The sequence below is a fragment of the Anomaloglossus baeobatrachus genome, chromosome 4, assembly GCF_048569485.1.
Source record: "Anomaloglossus baeobatrachus isolate aAnoBae1 chromosome 4, aAnoBae1.hap1, whole genome shotgun sequence".
NCBI classification, from domain to species: domain Eukaryota; kingdom Metazoa; phylum Chordata; class Amphibia; order Anura; family Aromobatidae; genus Anomaloglossus; species Anomaloglossus baeobatrachus.
The window spans coordinates 572,093,267-572,116,796 of record NC_134356.1 but is presented as its reverse complement, the minus strand read 5'-3'; the positions used below and the strand labels follow the sequence as shown (position 1 = coordinate 572,116,796).

The 23,530-nt window shown below is 44.3% G+C and overlaps 1 protein-coding gene across 1 annotated transcript in view; it reads left to right on the top strand.

The window, feature by feature from the left end:
• Positions 1-23,530, top strand: part of ITGA11 (integrin subunit alpha 11) — a 234,144-nt gene that overhangs the window by 148,376 nt on the left and 62,238 nt on the right. Inside the window, exons 14-15 of the mRNA XM_075342870.1 lie at positions 3,648-3,851; positions 6,898-7,028. Of these exons, the coding sequence (XP_075198985.1) occupies positions 3,648-3,851; positions 6,898-7,028 (335 nt within the window). The remainder of the gene's footprint in view (positions 1-3,647; positions 3,852-6,897; positions 7,029-23,530) is intronic.

Sequence of the window (23,530 nt, the reverse complement as noted above, 5' to 3'; positions counted from 1 at the left end):
CACAAAACCATATGGTGAATTTTAAAAACGCAAACAAAAAAACTTAATACTCAGGGCAAAAGCTGAAATAAAATAACTTAAAATACTGTCCACTTTCACTGGGTCCTCTTTAAAGAGAACCTGTCTTGTTAGGATTCCCTATCTAAGTAATTGCACACCATATCAGTGAAAAAAAGCACCGGACATTGAAAGGAAAAAACATTATAGTCACACATCACTCCTCGCAGTGCAGCACTAAGCAATCACTGCTATTCTCCAATCATACCCTCTATAGACTGACGTTCAGCTCAATCTGTGAATGTGATGACAAGCACATCAATCAACTGAACACGCTGACCTGACAGGTCCCTTTAAGCTTTTGTACTACACACTATGATCAAACTGTATAACTCACTTTTCACAGTAATTATAGGAACTGTACTTTAACGTCATCTTCATAAGGCATCTATACAAGCACCAATTAATTATGACCAGATTTTCTATGTACTACTGCCCAGAATATATACAGCTCTTGCCAGTGGCTCTTCATTTAGTACTCAATAAAACTGTCTTTGAGCATTGCGAGTAATGTAATCCTCGGTATATTCCTCTGCTAGCGCATGCTGAGGGGCATCAACTGGGAGGAACCCAAACTGATCCTCTATCCCACCACATCCCCACCACTGGCTTTTCTAATGAAAATGGGTTGTTGTGAAAACTGTCCACAACCTGAAGAATGGATGCTCTAAAATTAGACAGGATCATTTATTAAAATTAATATTTTACGACATACTTTTCAATTCATTATGAAGAAAAAGCCCTGCTCCCCGAAAATTCCATGTTTTGTCTCTTTTGCAAAATGGATAATTTACAGCAGTCTATTATTATTTGTTCTTAAACATATGCTCTGTATGAATACTGTAGTTGACAGGTTTGCTTTGAAGCAAACAGAAATTATGTCCTTGCTGCTTCCTGGACCTTCTCCATGTAAATATTTCTCATGCTCTTCAGTAGAGACATGTTCATGATGTCATCTGGCCTCCATAAGTGTTCATGCCCTGGTCGTCAGAGAAATTATTTCAATTATTCCTTCTACTAGCCTAAGGAACCGAATATGTGTTTCATAAGGAAACATTGGTAATTGTTATATAATTAAAGAGTAACTAAACTTTACTTTAATTATAGATCATTCTTTGCAAACTTATGAACCTTTGGAACATACTCCATTACCTTATTTTGCTTCCTTTTCCCTCAAAGTCCAATTCTGAAAGGGCTGTATTAGGCTGCTTTCACACCTCCGTTTTTTCCTGTGCGGCACAATCCGGCGCTTTGCAGAAAAACCGCAACCGTTTTTTTTGCCGCCGGTTGCGGTTTTTTTACATAGACTTTCATTAGTGCCGGATTGTGCCGCATGGGCTTGCGTTCGGTCCGGTTTTTCCCGCATGCGGCAGATTTAGCCGATGTGGCGGCCAGATGGAACGTTGCCTGGCACGTTTTTTTGTCTGGCAAAAAAAAAACGCATCACGCCGCATCCGGCCGATGCGGCATGATTTGCAATGCATGCAGCAATGCATGCAGCAAACACCGCATCCGGCCGCCGCATGTGGATTTTTCCACTGCACATGCTCAGTAGCCTGCCGCAAGCAGCAAAAAACGGACGGGTCGCATGTCAAAAACTTATGCAAAGGATGCGGTATTGTCGCCGCATCCGTTGCATAGGTTTTAGAGCCGCATTGGCCGGCTCTGCTAAAACCGGAGGTGTGAAAGCAGCCTTAGCTGCTTTGTTCAAGATGGTTTGAGCTGCAGGTCTAGCAAATATCTGTACCCCATTATTAACCTCTATGTTCCCCTTCCCCATGCTCAGACAGGGAGAGTGTTTGTTAATTGTGCCTGGATACATGAGAATGGAGCAGAGATGTTCACAATCGGGACATGCAGGCCCACCAGAGTACCAGGAGAACCTTAAAGAAGCACTCCCATCAAAGTTTTTATGCTTTTAATATATTCCAATCATCATATTATATAACACTAGTAACAATATCTTATATTTACTCTGTAATGACCGTGTCTGACCATAAAGGAACATGGTCTGATCATAGCACAGCTCCTGGGTAGGGGAGATAGTCAAAGCATGGGATCGCAAATTAATCTCTTTGAGGCATAACATTTTTAAAAAGAAGCAGGGAAATGGTTTGTTTACGGAACTATATTTACATAAAAGGAAACGGGGGACCACATCTCGGGAACAGAGAAGAACAGAAACAAAAAATAATTTAAAGGGGTTGCTCACTACTTAAACCACCCCTTCTCATTCCCCATGTTTATCCCGATTAAACAAAAAAAGCGTATGCTCACCCCCACTGCCGGAGGTGTTCCGGTAGTGTAGGCACTCACTCTCCTGGGGCTTTTATATTATGCTAGCCCTGTGCCCAAACAGAACTGGCTTCACTCTCTCATCTTCGGATGTATAAGTAATCAAGAGTAAGTGAGAGCTGAGGCTGCGCACTCACCTCCTCTTGATTATATATACGTCTGCAGGTGGGACAGTGAAGCCGGCGTTGATTGGCCACAGGTCTTGTGTGACATAACAGCATCAGCAAGTAAAAGCCGCTGAAGAGCGAGTGCCTACACCACTGGACCGGCGACAGTACAGGAGGGGAGTATAAGCTTTTTTTCATTTTTATGGGGGCAAACATGGGGAAGGATAAGGTATTGTCCTAGTAGTGTCCTTTTCACCAGGTACCCCTTAATCATGTCACATTGTGTCTGCAATGTATCTGAATCTGGAGAAGAGATGAAATCTGTGTTTCCAGTAAAACAGGACAAGAGATGGATTCCTTGGCCTTCATTTATTTGTCAATGCGTTTCGGAGTACTCTGACTCCTTCATCAGGAGAATTAATATCTTCTCCAGATTCAGATACTTTTCCACCGCGTGGGGCTACAGCTGTTGGCTTAAGCAAATACAGTGGTTTTGTTTCAAACAACCATACCAAGAGAGCATTATTCACCACAACAATTGTTGTTTCCTCTTGGATAAAACTCTGTTTGAGCTTTTTTGTCTTTCCAGCCTTTCTCCTGTTTGTGTCTGCAATGTCATAGTTAGGATTACAGTTACGCACAGGTGTGTCTTCTGGTAGGAACAGGATAACTCTTCACTAAGACTGGATCCAGAATTAGATACTGACAATCCATAAAACATGTTTTTGTATGAAATATTTGGAACCTAAAGCCCCTCCACATACACGTTAGCCTAATGTTGGCAACTCTAACAATAGGTTCAGCCGACACTCCAATGTTTATGGGTGCACTGGCCAACTATATGTCGGGGGAGATGTCAGACTACAGATAAGCTGTTGACAGAGTTGTTAGGCTCCCATTTCCTTTTGGATCTTAAAAGCTCTTATATCATAAAGTGGCATATGGATTATATTGAGGTCCCTCTTCAGGGTACTAACCAGGGGCCACCACAGCACACATTTATGATATTCTTGAATTCATATAAATATGTCTCAGTTAATTTTATACAATAATAATTTAGCAACACCACTAAGTTTGAAAAGAAAACTTCTTGGTCTCCTTACAGTTCTGGCTCCTTTTCTATATAGCTCTGCCATGGAATTACACATGGTAGCACATGTTAGTGCCGGCATTCTGCTCTTGTTTCAGAAGCGGTTTGTTCCAGATGGTTTTCTTCAGGACATTGACAGCTCGCAGAACGCACGCTTTGGATACGCCATAACTGCAGTGCCAGATCTTAACCAAGACTCTTTCAATGATGTGGCTGTTGGGGCTCCTCTAGAAGATGATCACAAAGGAGCAATCTACATATTTCATGGCTTTATGAAGAATATTTTGAAAAGATATAAACAGGTAATAGATACTTTTCAGTTTTATAGGAGGTGGGGTCAGATTATTTTGGTCTAATTTTATTTCATCAAATGCCTTAACTAAAGCGCTATGGAATGAATTGCGTTATAGAAGTGAATAAATAAATGTATATATTAATATTAACTTTACTATATGGATATGGGTATTTAACCACAGTGCAAAAAAAAGTGATATTAAAGGGAAACTGTAGCTGATTCATGCTGCTCTAAGCATGTGCTACATGAATTAGAGACCGCTGCTGTGGGGGTTTTTTTTGTTTTTTTTTTTAAAAGGAACCAATCACCAGGATTTTCCTATATAACCTAAAGCCAGTGCTATACTGGCGCTATCAGGCTTATTCTATACATAACTTTAGTGGTCAGCTAGGATGTTTAGGTTTTGAAATTCAAGAAAGTAAAGTTTATAAAATCATCAGCTTTTTGAGTGACAGCAGCTGAGGATCAGATAATATCGGGGGGTATTCATACCTATCCCCTCCCCCTGTTAGAATTAGCATAAGTATTATACAATCGATTCACTTTTTCACTTGCAGGACCAGTGTGCGGTCATACCCATGTGACCAGAAGGGGTTGGGCCTCAGCCAACAAAGCTGATACCAGAAAGCAACATTTTTTGTTGGCTGAGGCCCCGCCCCTTCTGGTATGACCTTACACAGTACCTGCAATTCAAAATTTAAATCGATGGTATAATACTTATCCAGGTGGAGGAGAGAATGGCAGCACTCACATCAGCCTTCTGTGTGGTTCTTTTATTTTTCAAAAGTGAGGCGGGTACATGTGGAGGGGGACTGAGGGGAAGCTAAAAACGCCAGACAATGGCAAAACGTTTCGTGCTCCTTTGCACTTCAACGGATCCTGTGCTGCCATTCTTTCCTCCACCTGGATTTTTCCATATGGACTTTCTCTCTGGATGTGCACCTGTCTACTAAGGGGTGTTCACAGGATCTACACATAGCGGCTCAGTTAACAAGAATAGCAGTGCCCGGTTTCCTCTCTACGTTCGGTATAATACTTATGCTAATTCTAACAGGGGGAGGGGATAACTATGAATACCCCCAGATATTATCTAATCCACAGCTGCTGTCATTCAAGAAGCTGATGATTTTATAAACTTTACTTTCTTGTGTTAAAAAACCTATATATTCGAGCTGACCACTATAGGTATGTAGATAATCAGCCTGATAGTTCCAGTATAGCACTGGCTTTAGGTTATATAGGAAAATCCCGGTGATTGGTTCCCTTTAAATCAGATCGTTTTTAGTATTATAACAGTCTCCCACCCTCTGTCCCCAGGCCATAACACAGCAGAGAAAAATATATCTAAAAGCCTTATTACATGCTGTGACATCGCTAGCGATGTCACTAGCGATCGCACCCGCCCCCGTCGTGCGTGCGTCATGGCCAAATCGCTGCCCGTGGCGAACAATATTGCTAGTACATGTCACACGCACATACCTTCCTAACGACGTCGCTGTGGCCGGCGAACAAATTCTTTTTTAAGGGGGCGGTTTGTGCGGCGTCGCAGCGACGTCACACAACGGCCCGACAATAGAAGCAGAGGGGCGGAGAGCAGCCGCATTAACATCACTCCCACCTCGTTGCCGGAGGGCGCAGGAACGCTGTTGTTCGTCGTTCCCAGTGTGTCACACGTAGCGATGTGTGCTGCCTCAGGAACGACGAACAACTTGCGTCCCAAATGAGCAACGATATTTGGGAAAGGAACAATATGTCAACAATCAATGATTTTTGCCGCTTTTCAGATCGTTAAAGGTCGCTCGTAAGTGTCACACGCAACGACGTTGCTAACGATGCCGGATGTGCGTCACGAATTCCGTGACCCCAGCGATATCTCATTAGCAATGCCGTTGCGTGTAATGGGGCCTTTACAAAGCAATATTGTTTCATTTTGTTTCATTTAAAGTAAAATCATCTGCTGGGTATATTTTATTTTGAAATACAGCATTTTCAGAAAAAAAACATACTTTTAAAAGCCGGCCATGTAGGAGGTGACAGGACTAGGACAAGTAGTCCAAGAGTCCAATCAGTATGAGCTTCCTCTCTCTTTGACTGACAGGTTTCTCCCTAAACACAGGGAGAGACCTGTCAGTCAAGGGAGCATGGTGGGGGTAAACTGCTGGGGACGTGCATCTTGGACTAGTCGTACTGATCACATTGCACAAAACTGCCATTTAAAAGTATGTTTTCTCAAAAATGCTGCAACGTTTCAAAGTTAAAGTTAAAAGCCTGCAATAATAGAGCCGCCCTCTGAATCCTGCTGCTCGTGGGTCACATAACATTAATCATTTGACAAGTTCCATTTAAAGGCGTTTCACATGCCTAAAGTTAATTTTAAAATTGACTTTAATCAATAAATCTTGGAATAATAATAATTTCCACAATTAGATGTGTTTAAAAAAAAATGTTCCTGTGCTGAGATCTTATATTTAGTATGTGTCCCTGCTATGTGCTGTGTAATGGCCGTGTCTGACCGTACAGGGACATGGTCTGATCATACCACATCTCCTGGGCAGGGGAGGAAGTAATAAAGTATACAGACATTACAGCACGGGATCATAGCTGATTCTTTTTGTGAGGTAAAACATTTTTCTGCCTGTTTTTAAAAAAAATGTTCTACCTCAAAGAAAGAATCATCTTTGACCCCATACTATGATGTCTGAATACTTTATTACTTCTTCCCCAACTCTGGAGATGTGGTATGATCAGACCATGTCCCTGTATGGTCAGACACAGCCATTACACAGTACATAGCAGGGACACATATATAAGATTATCTCAGCATAGGGAAAAAAAATAAAATATCCAATTGTAGAAATTATTCATATTATTACAAAACCAATTGATTAAAATAAATTTTGTTCACTGGAAAACCCCTTGTAATTGTTGCTTATATTTAGTAACAGCTGAAGTTGGGGTCACAGTGGCTTCATTTCATCATCATGTATGTGTATGTTTATTCATGTGATTATCCATTGCTTTTTTCATATGTTTGCTATGTTCCTACAACTTAGCGCATTGCTGCTGCAGACCTTCCCTCCAAACTTGAATATTTTGGCTGCAATATTCATTGTGAGATGGATATGAATGAGGACGGACTGGTGGATCTGGCAGTGGGATCCATGGGAAATGCAGTTTTGCTTTGGTAAGGGATTTTTCTTATAGGTAATTACTTGTTTAAAGCCTAGATATGTTTTTAAAAATGATCTTACTTTACTTTTACTTATTCCTTTTGTTTCTGTGTCAGTGTTGTACCTGCCAAACAATCTTGTCTGTCCGGCTTATCAAAAAATGATGGTCATACAATATTTTTTACGGACACTTTGGAGAACTATAACAAATCATTATGATTATAAGCGACCCGTGTCCACAGTCCATAATTCTGATATGAAGACATCAGCTACATATAAACTGTATAATGATGATAGTTACTGTCAAAACAATCTGTATAAGTTTATTCAGCTGCAAAAATATCACGAACACCTTATATTCTGCGGAGGGACAGGGCAAAAAAGTGTCCTATTTCTAGACGGTTGACAACCCAGGGGCTGAAGTGAGACGAAGTCTGCTTATGAATTGCCTTCGACCCCTTCACAGTACGAGGAGTTTAAAATATAAAACAGAACTTTTAATATTATGCATTAAGAAATCTTGCACAAATAGTGCCTTAGTGATTTAAAGTGCTCGTTGATCCGTGCAGTAAAAAGAATGGGCAACCCAATTCACATCCCATCCACTGTGGACATCAGCAACGGAGTATATATACCACCCACTGAGTGCGGCTCCTGCTATAATCACCTAGTATGGCCAAGTGAAGGAGCCCCAATCAGTGTGAATACCCCTAATAATAGTGTGCCGCCCCCGCAACAGCCGACGGGCTGCTCGGATCCGGAATCCGCAGTGGCTCAAGGGGTCTCGAGGCGGGGCCGCGCGGCCTCTTGAAATAAAAAGGGGGATTTTTGTTGGATATGGTGGATTGAATAGTGTTCGTGACGCCACCCACGGTGTGTGGTAAGGCAGGATACCACCACCACTGCTGCGTTTGGAGAGGGAGCGGCCGGGAGCGATGGGCTGGCAGCTTAAGGTGTTAACCCCTTCGTGGGCAGGGGGGAAGGTGTCCCGGAGCTCGGTGATAGGAATGACTGGGGACCCATTGGGGCAAAGGGGCACAACGTACTCACACAGTCCAGATACGCTGACACAGACACCGGGTAAACCAAAGTCCTGGAATGTCCTGCTGCTGTTAGAGCACGCTGGGTCCGTGCCCCTTTTGGCATTGTTGGTTGGTCTGAAGCCTTGTCCCTTAGCACAGTGTTTAACTCTTTGTGGATCCCTTTTGCCTATGACTACTCGGATCCCGCTCACCTGCATGGCTAGCAGGGTGAGCTTGCTCTCAGGGTTCACCCTTGGGATTTTCTGGACGTTTTTGGGAAGTCCTATCCCCCTCGTTGCGCTAATGTGGTGCCCCTGACCTAGTCAGGCGCCACTGAGTACTGCACCTATGCTGGGTGAGTGCAAACAGGTAAAGGCTGGAATAGGGTGTGTACACACAGACACATAGCAACCAGGTCTCACACACTCTAGAGGTGACCCTTGGGCAGACCCAAGAAGGGGTGTGCCTACACATCCAATCAAGGGGTGTGGTAGAAAGGCTGGAAGCTAGGTTGCAGTGGCAGTCAGGAAAAGGAGCTGGAGGTAGCCAGTCTGAAGTGGAGATGCAGGAGAGCGGACACGCTAGTCAGACCCTGCAAGTGTAGTAGCCGTTGGCGGGGGAGAACGGTCACCAGAAGTTGGACAGAAAGACGCTGAGGAAGCCAGTTGGTCAGGAAGACACTGAGGAAGTCAGCTGGTCGTGTATGGAGACCTCTGGTGGCTAGGCACGCACGGGGAACAGGTCCCTAGAGCCAGACATCCATTTAGTGGTCTGCTAAACCTGCCGGTGGGGTGGACCACAAATCCCACACCAACCAAAACAGAGTCCGAGCATCAGCAGCAACGAGGGGGCCCATAAGGAGGATAGAGCCTGGAGCCATCTTCCTTGGTCCACGCTGCCAGAAAACGGGCCAGAAAGGGAAGAAAAGGCAGTCGCAACTTCCCTGGATAAATCCCACGGTACTTTAAGTCAGGGGTTGTCAGAAACAAGAAGTGCTAGGAAGGCGAGCTAACGGTTACCATTAGACCAGCGTGAAGGATACCTGGTTCCACCTGGTGTATCTCAGTATCGCCCGGGTTACCTCACACCACCAGCTGAACGTGAGTAAACAAGTTGAAAGACACTTTGGACTGAGACTGAGTTCTTCTGTGACCTGTTCTACACACACACACCCAAGCCCCTGGGGCCAGCCTCACTCTCGGGAGGCTACACCATCCGACTGCAGATTCCGTCAGCCCCAGACGCTCGTTAAACTGCTGTGGCGGTCACCTATAACCCTGACTGCAAACCGAGAGTGGCGTCACGACTCAGAAGTAAATAACCTGACATACTTGTTGCCAGAGAAGATCCCAAAGAGTTGTCCCTGGAGGTGGAGCGGTGTCCCTGGGGCGTCCGCCGCAGCGGTGGGCGACTCACTAGTACCCTGATTCTGGAGCGGGTGGAGAACGGCTCGTGAAGACTCCGTCCTTGTCTGGTGAATTACTGGGCTGCATGAAGCTACTTCCCAGCCTAGGGTCCGCGTACCCCATCGTGCCCTGGCCCCTGCCCGGTTGTAGCACAAGGCCACCGAACTGCCCTCCTTGGCAGTACCGTGCCCCTTGCCACTACCCCCTGCGACCGGGGTTCCAGCTCCTTCTGGCCAGGCCAACGTCTGGCACCTGAGATGGGTGCAGGAGCCCAGCTCCGCAGCATGACCTCTCACTGTCACTGCTGAACTTCAACTCTCTACTCACTAACTGACACTTCTGGCCCTCCTTCTACCATCCCTCCATCTGGGTGGCCCTATTCCCCTCAGGCTGCCCAATGGGTGGTTGGTGGGTGTGGTGCAGAGTGTTCCCTAGGATTTGTATATACCTGTTGTTAGCAACACCAAATGGACAGTACCCGTAACTAAGGAGGAGCTGGTACCATGCAGAAGGGCAGATTGCACGGCACCCTGTGACGACCTGATAGGCCAGGGCGTCACAATAGCAATATCAGTGATAGATCATCCACATCTATTAATAGATAATCTGCTCATCAATAAACCAAGGTAAACCAAGGGAGGGGATCTAATACCAGTAGGGTTTAAAGGGAACCTGTCAGCTCCAATATGCACCCAGAACCACGAGCAGCATGCTAATGAGCGAGGGGACTAGTCCCCTGGGTGTTAGTTCCCCTTGCCAGTCGGCTACATTATCATGCTAGTATGCCCCTGTGGGCTTGCTAACATGCTAATGAAAACGCAGCTTCACAGGATGATCTCACTCACCTCTCTGCTGCCATCACGTCCGATTTTGGCTCAGTGCGCATCCCCCCCGGAGTTACGGTCATGTGCACTACTTCAGTTTGAAGCCAGGACTCGTACACCCGGCTTCATAGTGTGCATGACCAAACCTCCAGGATCATGCGCACTAAGCAAAAATCCAGCGTCGGAAGCAATGCCGGCGTAGAGGTGAGTGAGATCATCTTCTGACACTGCGCACTCACATCCACAGGGGCGTACTAATATGGTAATGGAGCCGACTGGCAAGGGGAATTAACGCCCAGGAGACTAGTCCCCTAGCTCATTAGCATATGGAAAAGATCTTTAGAAATACTTTTCTAAAGATCATTTTATCTATGCTAGTATATACAGGGACAGTTAGGCAGGGATTAGCAATATGTACCCAGAACTGCTCGTGGTTCTGGGTGCATATTGGACCTGACAGGTTCCCTTTAATTAGTTGAGGATCAGCTGTGGCCTGCCCTGGTAAGCGCAGAAGCCGGGGTGTCACAGGGTTCAGTAAGTAACACAGGGTTAGAAGACCTAACCAGGAGGTGTACAGAGACTGTGATTACCAGGCTTGTGACCTCACAGGACGAGGCATCCACAGATGGGTGAGACTGTTTCAACATTGTTCATGTCACTGTAGCACCCCTGAGACACTCAGGGCACTACAGGGAACTGCATCCTCCCGGGGATGCAGGACCTACCCCCTCAGTCCTGTAACACCAGTGCCAGCAACAGCAAAACACACCTAAATTCCCAGTTCCCACACCACACCAGGGGGCACTGCTAGTCAAATAGGGGGAGGACCAACCAGTGGGCAGAGCCTGACCCGGAACTAGGCAGCCTGGTGGGGGGGAAGAAGAGGAGTCTGCAGAAATGTAGTGAAGGTTGCAGACGTGCCTCTAGCTGGGTCTGTGTAACGGTGACCAGGAGCACAAAAGAGTCAGGTTGCCAGCATAGGGCAAACGAGTACCTCTGGGCCGGACTCAAGACCCCAGGGACAGTACGAGGGAGCACCACTGGAACCTGGGCACGCATGGGGCACAGGGTCCTAGATCAGGCATCAGTTTCATACGGCCTGGCAATTACCTGCATGGTGAGGGCTCTCCAGGGGCCTCACTGACCTTACAGATCCGGGAGCATCAGCAGTAAACTAGAATCGGGGTTCAGACACTTACCTCCCCACAGGGTCCGCACAGCCAGCTGAACGGACAAACCACTTTATCACAGCTGGGGGACCCCCAAAGTTCCAGGCTTCGGGGTCTCAACTACACTGAGAGTGCAGGGGATAGAGCACCCAGGTCACTAACTGGCACTGGCAATATGGGACTGGAACCAGCACGCGAGGGTCCACAGTGAGTAAGGACTGTTTAATACCATCTACGGACTGGCCTCCCTTATTACTGCACGATACATCTCCCATGCACAGCCCTACCTGCGGAGGGCCTACCATCACAGCTGCAACCACCACCAGCCCTGGGAGTACCCACATTAAGCAGCGGCGGTTCTCCACCCTTAACCGCAACCCACAGGTGGCGTCACGTACACTAACGTTCATCCCTACTTAATAATTCCCCTTTTACAAGAGAAGCCCCAGGGCACGGGACCGGGCCATGGCCACCAGAGTGACATTCCCATTTGCAACCGCTCGGGACCGAGTACCCCGTTCCCTGGGCGACACATCCCCACTGTGATTTTTTCATTTTTTTGTCATCTGACATTGTTGTTTATGATAATATTAATAGGAGAGCCACCACTGTGGCTTTGCAGCATTTAATATCAGGATAGAGCATATGTTGACCATCCGTCTGCTGGTCGTAGTGCAATTGGTTTATTGATGAGCAGATCATCTACAGTTAGGTCCAGAAATATTTGGACAGTGACACAATTTTCGCGAGTTGGGCTCTGCATGCCACCACATTGGATTTGAAATGAAACCTCTACAACAGAATTCAAGTGCAGATTGTAACGTTTAATTTGAAGGTTTGAACAAAAATATCTGATAGAAATTGTAGGAATTGTACACATTTCTTTACAAACACTCCACATTTTAGGAGGTCAAAAGTAATTGGACAAATAAACCAAACCCAAACAAAATATTTTTATTTTCAATATTTTGTTGCGAATCCTTTGGAGGCAATCACTGCCTTAAGTCTGGAACCCATGGACATCACCAAACGCTGGGTTTCCTCCTTCTTAATGCTTTGCCAGGCCTTTACAGCCGCAGCCTTCAGGTCTTGCTTGTTTGTGGGTCTTTCCGTCTTAAGTCTGGATTTGAGCAAGTGAAATGCATGCTCAATTGGGTTAAGATCTGGTGATTGACTTGGCCATTGCAGAATGTTCCACTTTTTTGCACTCATGAACTCCTGGGTAGCTTTGGCTGTATGCTTGGGGTCATTGTCCATCTGTACTATGAAGCGCCGTCCGATCAACTTTGCGGCATTTGGCTGAATCTGGGCTGAAAGTATATCCCGGTACACTTCAGAATTCATCCGGCTACTCTTGTCTGCTGTTATGTCATCAATAAACACAAGTGACCCAGTGCCATTGAAAGCCATGCATGCCCATGCCATCACGTTGCCTCCACCATGTTTTACAGAGGATGTGGTGTGCCTTGGATCATGTGCCGTTCCCTTTCTTCTCCAAACTTTTTTCTTCCCATCATTCTGGTACAGGTTGATCTTGGTCTCATCTGTCCATAGAATACTTTTCCAGAACTGAGCTGGCTTCATGAGTTGTTTTTCAGCAAATTTATCTCTGGCCTGTCTATTTTTGGAATTGATGAATGGTTTGCATCTAGATGTGAACCCTTTGTATTTACTTTCATGGAATCTTCTCTTTACTGTTGACTTAGAGACAGATACACCTACTTCACTGAGAGTGTTCTGGACTTCAGTTGATGTTGTGAACAGGTTCTTCTTCACCAAAGAAAGTATGCGGCGATCATCCACCACTGTTGTCATCCGTGGACGCCCAGGCCTTTTTGAGTTCCCAAGCTCACCAGTCAATTCCTTTTTTCTCAGAATGTACCCGACTGCTGATTTTGCTACTCCAAGCATGTCTGCTATCTCTCTGATGGATTTTTTCTTTTTTTTCAGCCTCAGGATGTTCTGCTTCACCTCAATTGAGAGTTCCTTAGACCGCATGTTGTCTGGTCACAGCAACAGCTTCCAAATGCAAAACCACACACCTGTAATCAACCCCAGACCTTTTAACTACTTCATTGATTACAGGTTAACGAGGGAGATGCCGTCAGAGTTAATTGCAGCCCTTAGAGTCCCTTGTCCAATTACTTTTGGTCCCTTGAAAAAGAGGAGGCTATGCATTACAGAGCTATGATTCCTAAACCCTTTCTCCGATTTGGATGTGAAAACTCTCATATTGCAGCTGGGAGTGTGCCCTTTCAGCCCATATTATATATATAATTGTATTTCTGAACATGTTTTTGTAAACAGCTAAAATAACAAAACTTGTGTCACTGTCCAAATATTTCTGGACCTAACTGTATTAATAGATGTGGATCATCTATCACTGATATCGCTATTATTAGGGGTATTAACACTGATTGGGGCTCCTCCACTTGGCCATATTATGGCATTATTGCAGGAGCTGCAGTCAGTAGGTGGTATATATACTCCATTGTTGATATCCATAGTGGACGGGATGTGAATGGGGTTGTCTATTCTTTTTAGTGCACGGATTTACGTGCACTTTAAATCACTAAGGCACTTTTGGGGCATAATTTCTTAATGCACAATATTAAAAGTTATGTTTTATACTTTAAACTCCTAATTTGTTGCTAGTAAGAAGTATATTTCATGTGTTTCTGGAGCAACGCTTAATGTGACTGCTGTTTATTTGCTTTCGATTTATCCCTTCACAGTATGATAGAGGCAGATTGTAAAATTCTTATTGTCTATAGTCACCACTTACCGTAAGTGAGATCACTATTAACATATATACAAAAAAACCTCTGTCCAATTGCACTGAAGAGCAATTCACTGAAACTACAAGGACTCAATGAAATATAACTTTTACTCATTAGTATTAGAAGCAAAAACTAAATAAAAAAAAAACAATAAAGGAAAAAACCTACAAAACTAAGCTATCAAATCCACAAAATTGCCACTAAATTAGATAAAATAGCTTTCAAACATTTTTTAATTCCTATTCTCCAATACCTTAATCACTGTCTCAACATATCTGCCTAATTTGGGGAGGGTCATGAGAAGACATGTTATGCTTTAAAGGGAATCTGTCGCCACTATGACCTCTTTAAACTGTTAATATGTAGTGAAACTGGAATGACATATAAAGTGGGTGCGCAGATGGTGTCTTATCTGGTGGTGCCAGAAAGAATAAAATTAGGTGCACTAACCTGGTGCAGTTGTGTTATAGTCACAACCACTATAACCACGTGTTGAGGATTGTTGCTGCAGAACCCAGGAGGATAACGTAAGAGGAAATTAAATGAAAGGGTTAATCCATGCTTCCAGAAGAAGATCAATGGGGTAATATTAATATGTTAGAATTTATTGTTCTACTTGTTTCGAAGCCATAGACTCCTTCTTCAGGAGTAAATCAATAATATACATTATTGATTTTTGATCCTGAAGGAGTCTATGGCTCCGAAATGTGTTGAACAATAAAATCTAACATCTTAATCCCCATTGATCTTCAATGATCTTCTCACAGCGCGGATTAACCCTTTTCTTCCATTTTCTCCAAAACTGTTAATATGGGCATACAGGTTATAGAATGCTGAAAATACCCTTACCTTTATGTCTCATATCAGAAGCCTTGTTGTGGAAATATCATCTTTTATCACTTTATGTAAGTGTGCTCTTCCAAGCTGACTGGAAAATGACTCCACCTCCAGAGCTTATTTTAAATAAAAGGGGCAATACCAGTGTGATGTGTGACGGCCGCTCTCTGCAGAGTTGTGTGTGATTATAAAGCCAGGGCCACACAGGGGACTACTGCGATCCTCGCATGACACTCGGCTCATGCTGGCAGCACAGCGGGAGCCAAGTGTCATGCGAGTGTCACTGCGACTGAGGTCCGATCATGCGATCGGACCTCAGCTGCGGGGGGCAGGCCGACACTCAGGATGAGCGGGCCAGTTCTGAAGAGGGGAGGGCCGGCGCTGCGGAGGAGAGGGAGGGATTTATCGCCCTTTCACTTCCGTAGCTGGCTATTGTCATTCTCGCCCTGCACTCGTTGTACACCGGTGTAATGCGAGTGCAGTGCGATTTTTCTCTGGCCCCATAGACTTGAATGGGTGTGAGAGAAACCAGGAATGCATTACAGTCGCAGCATACTGCGATTGTTTTCTCGGTCCGATTAGGGCTGAGAAAATAATCGCTCATGGGTGCTGACACATAGGCTAATATTGGTCCGAGTGGAATGCGATGTTTTATCATAATGTTGCAATGAAGCAGCGCTCAGTGCGCTGCAAAAAATGTGTTTGAAAGAAGTCAAATTTAATTTCTCCTGTTCTGTGTCAGTTACTTGTCTCACACTGGTAACACCTCCTTTATTTAAAATACTCACTGGAGGCGGAGTTATCTTCCAGGCAGTATTCACCCCATATTGGAGTACTCCAGTAATACATGCCCTGGTAATAGTGTCAGACTGATGCGGCAAGGGCCCACCAATGATAATGATTTTGAGGTCCCACTGTTCAGCTACTTGTAATAGCTGACCCTTGTCTAGAAGTTTGTTAAATCAATGATGAGATGCTGCCTTTCTCTGTACAGTACTTTTCACCAAATCTGTCATTTTGAATCGACACATGGCGTAATAGTGGCTGCATAGCAGAATAAAATATATTGTTTTCTTTAATTTCGCCTCCATTGCGGAGATATTAGCACTCAAATACTTAGCAGCTAATGAGTTAAAAAAAAGTCCAAGTGGGTATTATCAGACAGTTTTCTCCATGTATGGTCTTAAGGCTATGTGCGCACGTGTGCGCTCTGCACCGCACCGAAAAGGTGCGCTTCAGAGCTGATCATGCTGTGTACAGGCTCATAACTCTGTATCACAGAACCTCAATGATTTGAGGGCTGCCCCTTCAAGAAGAGTGGGATGCCATTCCTCAGCACACAATAAGTCAACTTGTGAACAGCATGGTGCTTTGATGTCAAGCTTTATTTGATGCTAAAGGCCATGTGAAAATTTATTGAGACATTGACTTTTTTGGGGGGTATACCCACTATTGGCTTGTGGTTCTATAAATTGTTTGAGATGAGGAAATCCCCATTGCACGCTTCTACTTAAATGCCCTATTTTCATGAGAAAATATCACTGTAATGTGATCTTTTTATGTTTTACATAGATGTTAACCAAAAGCCAAATATCCCTAACTTTTTGTGAGCAGTGTATAAGTGTGATATTGACACTTTAAAGGGAACCTGTCATCAGAAATTTAGCTATAAAGCTAAAAGTTCTCCCCTCTGCAGCTCCTGGGCTGCATTCTAGGAAGCTTCCTATAGTTTTTGTGGCTCCTTTTATTCCAAAATAAATACTTTACAAACTTGTACCTTTTCGTATGCAAATTTCTTAAATCTTCCATGGGGGCGGGCTGCCTGATGTACGTTGCTGTCCTCCTGCCGATCTACGCCGCCCCCGAACTCTGAATTTCAAACCTCAGGACGCCGCCCCTGGGCGCCCGTGGTCCCGCGCATGCGCTGTGCTACTGTAGTGGTGCCGTGCACTGCGTGCACGTGTGACCGCTGGTGACGCTTTTGCGCGGGCACCGACTGCTCCGTCCGCTCCTCCCATCTATTTCCTGCTGCTGAGCAGGATGGGAAGGAGGTGACGTCCGGTCATCTGGCCAGTGAGCGCTTGCGCAGAACGCTGGAGGAAGAGGGAAAAGTGCGGTCATGAGGTTATGGGCGGCACTTGCTGATGACACTCACAGCGCCGCCCATAACCTCGTGCCCGCGCAAAGCGTCACTAGCGGTCACACGTGCACACAGTGCACGGCAACGCTACAGTAGCACAGCGCATGCGCGGGACCACGGGCGCCCAGGGGCGGCGTCCTGAGGTTTGAAATTCAGCGTTCGGGGGCGGCGTAGATCGGCAGGAGGACAGCAACGTACATCAGGCAGCCCGCCCCCATGGAAGATTTAAGAAATTTGCATACGAAAAGGTACAAGTTTGTAAAGGATTTATTTTGGAATAAAAGGGGCCACAAAAACTATAGGAAGCTTCCTAGAATGCAGCCCAGGAGCTGCAGAGGGGGAACTTTTAGCTTTATAGCTAAATTTCTGATGACAGGTTCCCTTTAAGATTTAATTTCTGGCCATGCATTTTGAGGGAGGGTTAGGGGAGGAGGGACAGTGCAGCAGAGATGAAAGTGCTATAAGAGGGGAGAGCTGATAAAAAGGTTTGTAATGTGACATAGCTGAACTTGTCTGCACTGCCCCTCCCCCACATGGGCTCATGCAGGAGGTTAGATGAGGAGATCAGGCTGCCTGTCATACATCTCACACACTGACAAACCTGCTCTAAGCTATTTTAGAGGCGTGTTTTTCTTTTCTATAAATGTTGCTGCCTGCTTATGATTGGCCAGCATCATACAGGGGGGAAGAAGGACACGCCCCCAGTGAAAACTGTCTAACATTGACTTGGACTTTAAAAAGTTAACTCAATAGGTGTCAAATACTTTGATCGCTAATATGTTGCAACAGAGAGGCAAAATTAAAAAACAAACATTTTATTCCGTTCTCGAGACACTATTACATTGTGTGTCAGTTCAACATGAAAAATTTGGTAAAAGGTCCTGTAGTTGCGTGGAAGGCATCCCCTCTGTGACAAAAAATCTTTAACATTAAGACTGTTTAATTCTACGAGGGCCACTAAATAATAGGTTACATGTCAAAACACAACAATCCAGTACAATAATAATGGAAAAAGTCACCCTTATAACTTACAACAAAACCACATTATCACCAAGCTATTGACAATAGAGAGATGCAGTCTAGAAAAGATTAATTAAAAAAATGGACTCAAATAAAGGTTGTGAATGGGGTTTCATTCAGACCCTGCAGAATGATCTACTTAAATCTGAAAATTCATTGAGCTTCCTTTTGAATTATCTTTTTACTCAAGTCCCCCCTCCTTGTGGAAAATATCACATTTTCAATCCCTTATAACTGCAGGCATTATCATAGTATCATAGTTTTTAGTTTTTAAGGTTGAAGGGAGACTCTAAGTCCATCTAGTTCAACCCGTAGCCTAACATGTCGATCCAGAGGAAGGCAAAAAAAACCCCAATGTGGCAAACAAGTTCCAATGGGGAAAAAATTTCCTTCCTGACTCCACATCCGGCAATCAGACTAGTTCCCTGGATCAATACCCTGTCATAAAATCTAATATACATAACTGGTAATATTAAATTTTTCAAGAAAGGCATCCAGGCTCTGCTTAAATGTTAGTAGTGAATCACTCATTACAACATCATGCGGCAGAGAGCTCCATAGTCTCACTGCTCGTACAGTAAAGAATCCTCATCTGTGATTATGATTAAACCCTCTTTCCTCAAGACGTATCGGATGCCCCCGTGTTCCAGTCGCAGGCCTAGGTGTAAAAAGATCTTTGGAAAGGTCTCTGTACTGTCCCCTCATATATTTATACATTGTGATTAGATCCCCCTAAGCCTTCGTTTTTCCAAACTAAATAACCCCAAGTTTAATAACCTGTCTTCGTATTGCAGCCCACCCATTCCTCTAATAATCTTGGTCGCTCTTCTCTGCACCCTCTCCAGTTCAGCTATGTCCTTCTTATATATCGGTGACCAGAATTGTACACAGTATTCTAAGTGCGGTCGCACTAGTGACTTGTACAGAGGTAGAACTATATTTTTTTCATGAACACTTATACCTCTTTTAATACATCCCATTATTTTATTAGCCCTGGCAGCAGCTGCCTGACACTGTCCACTAAAGTGAAGTTTACCATCCACCCATACACCCAAGTCTTTTTCTGTGTCTGTTTTACCCAGTGTTCCACAATTAAGTACATAATCATAAATGTTATTTCCTCTACCCAAGTGCATGACCTTACATTTATCTACATTAAACTTCAATTGCCACTTCTCAGCCCAATCCTTCAATTTACATAAATCTCCCTGTAATATAAAATTATCCTCCTCTGTATTGATTACCCTGCAGAGTTTAGTATCATCTGCAAATATTAAAATTCTACTCCGCATGCCCCCAACAAGGTCATTTATAAATATGTTGAAAAGAAGCGGGCCCAATACTGACCCCTGTGGTACCCCACTATGAACTGAGACCCAGTCCGAGTACATACCATTAATAACCACCCTTTGTTTCCTATCACTTAGCCAGTTTTTAACCCAGTTACACATATTTTCCCCTATCCCCATTATTCTCATTTTATGTACCAACCTTTTGTGTGGCACCGTATCAAAAGCTTTTGAAAAGTCCATATACACAACATCCACTGCATTTCCCTGGTCCAGACTTGAACTTACCTCTTCATAGAAGCTGATCAAATTAGTTTGACAGGATCGATCCCTCATAAACCCATGTTGATACTCTGTCATAAGGTTATTTTTCTTGAGATACTCCAGTATAGCATCTCTCAAGAAACCCTCAAGGATTTTACCAACCGTAGAGGTTAAACTTACCGGCCTATAATTTCCCGGCTCAGTTTTTGTCTCCTTTTTGAATATTGGCACCACATTTGCTATGCGCCAGTCCTGCGGTACCGACCCTGTTATTAAGGAATCTGAGAAGATTAAAAATAATGGTCTATCTATCACAGAACTCAATTCCTGTAGTACTCTGGGGTGTATGCCATCCGGGCCCGGAGATTTGTCAACCTTAGTGATTTCGAGGCGGCGGCGTACTTCCTGCTGGGTTAAGCAGGTAATATTCAAGGGTGAATTTATGGTATCACTGGTCATGTCATCTGCCATGGCATTTTCTTGTATAAAAACCGTAGAAAAAAAGTCATTCAGCAGGTTGGCTTTACCCTCATCCCCTTCCACCATTTCACCAAGACTATTTTTAAGGGGGCCAACACTATCGCTTTTCAGTTTTTTACTGTTTATGTAGTTAAAGAATATTTTAGGATTATTTTTACTTTCTCTCGCAATGAGTCTCTCTGTCTCAAACTTAGCTAACTTAATTTGCTTTTTACATATTTTATTTAATTTTCTATAATTATATAATGCCTCATCACTACCTACCCTCTTTAATTATTTTAAGGCTTTCTGTTTTTCTTTTATTGCTTCCCTTACAGCTCTATTTAGCCATAGGGGTTTCCTCCTATTTCTAGCATGTTTGTTCCCATAGGGTATATTTTCTGCACAAGCCCTATTCAGGATGCTCATAAAAGTCTCCCATTTGCTTTGTGTACTTTTATTACTTAGTACATCATCCCAGTTTATTGCACTAAGATCATCTCTCAACCGTTTAAAATTTGCTTTCCTGAAGTTTAGTGTCCTTGTAGCCCCTCTACTAGACATCTTACTAAAGAATACATGAAAACTTATTATTTTGTGATCACTATTCCCCAAGTAACCCCCAACTTGTATATTTGATATGCGGTCTGGCCTATTGGTTAGTACAAGGTCTAGTAGTGCTCCCCCTCTTGTGGGGTCCTGTACCATTTTTGAAAGGTAATTATCTTTCATTGTTATCAAAAATCTATTTCCTTTGCTGGAACTGCAAGTTTCTGTTCCCCAATTTATATCAGGATAGTTAAAGTCCCCCATAATAATTACCTCTCCGAGACTCGCTGCTTTATCAATTTGCTTTATGAGGAGATTCTCTACCTCTTCCATAATATTCGGCGTCTTATAACACACCCCTATCAGTATTTTATTATTCATTCTCCCTCCCCTTATCTCCACCCATAGGGACTCTACATTCTCAGTACCCTCACATATGTTGTCACGCAGGATGGGTTTTAAGAATGATTTTACATATAGACACACACCTCCCCCTCGCTTATTTGTACAGTCATTCCTGAATAGGCTATAACCCTGTAAATTAACAGCCCAGTTATAGCTCTCATCCAGCCATGTCTCTGATATCCCCACTATATCATAATTTTCTTCCAACAATATTAATTCTAATTCCTCCACCTTATTTGTGAGGCTTCGGGCATTAGTGTACATGCACGTTACGTATGACTCTGTACCTGTATTCCTACTTACTGTATTAACTGTCCTAACCCTTCCCCCCGTACCACCCCCAATTTCATTACTTGTGCCCTGGTCACTATCTGCACTACATTCCCCTTCTATAAAGTGAATACCCTCGCCCCCCATTCCTAGTTTAAACACTCCTCCAACCTTCTAGCCATTTTCTGCCCCAGCAGAGCTGCACCTTCCCCATTAAGATGCAGCCCATCCCTAGCATAGAATCTGTAGCCAACTGAAAAGTCGGCCCAATTCTCCAGGAACCCAAAACCCTCTTTCCTACACCAATTCCTGAGCCACCTGTTAACCTCCCTGATCTCTCTTTGCCTCTCTGGTGTGGCTCGTGGCACAGGTAGTATTTCCGAAAATACCACCTTTGAGGTCCATGCTTTAAGCTTACAACCTAATTCCCTGAAATCATCTTTAAGGACCTTCCACCTACCTTTAACTTTGTCATTTGTGCCAATGTGTACAATGACCGCTGGGTCCTCCCCAGCCCCTCCCAGTAATCTGTCAACCCGATCAGCGATGTGCCGAACTCGAGCGCCAGGAAGACAACACACTGTTCGGCGATCCCTGTCTTTGTGACAAATTGCCCTATCTGTCCCCCTAATAATTGAGTCCCCCACTACCAGTACCTGTCTTGCCTGCCCTGCACTCCTATTCCCCCCCTTACTGGAGCAGACACTACTCTGGCGTTCAGAGGTCATGCCTTGCTGCAGCAATGCTACCCCTGTAATGACATCCCCCTCATCTGCCAAGTTTGCAAACCTATTGGGGTCTGTCAGTTCAGGACTAGCCTTCCTAGCACTTTTCCCTTTACCCCCCTTTCTAACTGTCACCCAGCTACCTACCTCACCGTCCTGCCGCTCCCTACTACGATCCTCCCCCACATCTGACCCAGCAAGCTGCTGCTCAGTGAGCAGCAGACTCCTTTCCATATTGCTAATGCATCTCAGAGTTGCCAGCTGCTCATTTAGATCCAGTATCTGGGCTTCCAAATGTGCAACTTGCTCACATCTCGAACAACAGTATGCACCCTCGAACGGCTTTTCAAGGACTGCATACATGAGACAAGATGTACACTGGATCGCATTAGCAATAGTGGAGCACATTTTCTAATGGGGATAGCACTAAACAAATGTTAAGTAATTAAACAACTAAATACAAATAATTCTACTCACACTTACTTTTCCTCACACTTTGCTCACTCACGCTCACAATGAAGAAGACAGGCTAAAATTCTAGCCTAGCGGCGCGCGGTTTTCAGAAGTCTTCCTTCCGGCTGTAACGGCCAAAACCCGGTTCTCCTTGAGCTCGCGGTGACTCTTCACTTATCCCAGAAAGCACTGGGAATATGCAAATTATCCTCGCAAGACTCCTTCCCTGGCTTTCAGAAGTCTTCCTTCCGGCTGTAACGGCCAAAACCCGGTTCTCCTTGAGCTCGCGGTGACTCTTCACTTATCCCAGAAGGCACTGGGAATATGCAAATTATCCTCGCAAGACTCCTTCCCTGGCTTTCAGAAGTCTTCCTTCCGGCTGTAACGGCCAAAACCCGGTTCTCCTTGAGCTCGCGGTGACTCTTCACTTATCCCAGAAGGCACTGGGAATATGCAAATTATCCTCGCAAGACTCCTTCCCTGGCTTATTATGGATCACCATTTTGGTGTGACCACTCATGGTTTGATATGTGTATCTCCTTTCCTCAAGACATTGCCAATATTTGCCAGAATTCTCCATCAGAACAGGCAGATCGTTTTTCCGACATAGTTAAATGGCCATGAACATGCAATCAAATACACAATGGCTTAGGATCCACAATTTATAATGTCATGATTTGTGAATTGAACAGCAGTGGTAACTTTCTGGTGGTCACTCTCTCACATATAAAAGGACATGCTTTACAAGAGCAACATCTAAAAATCCCTTTCAGATCACACTTCCCAACCCTATAGCTTGTGATTAGGTAGATTTGAGGTGGCTATGTACCATGTGATCCCAGGACTCTCGCCTTATCTGTAGCTACAGTAATCAATGGATAATCCATGATCCTTGAAGCCTGGA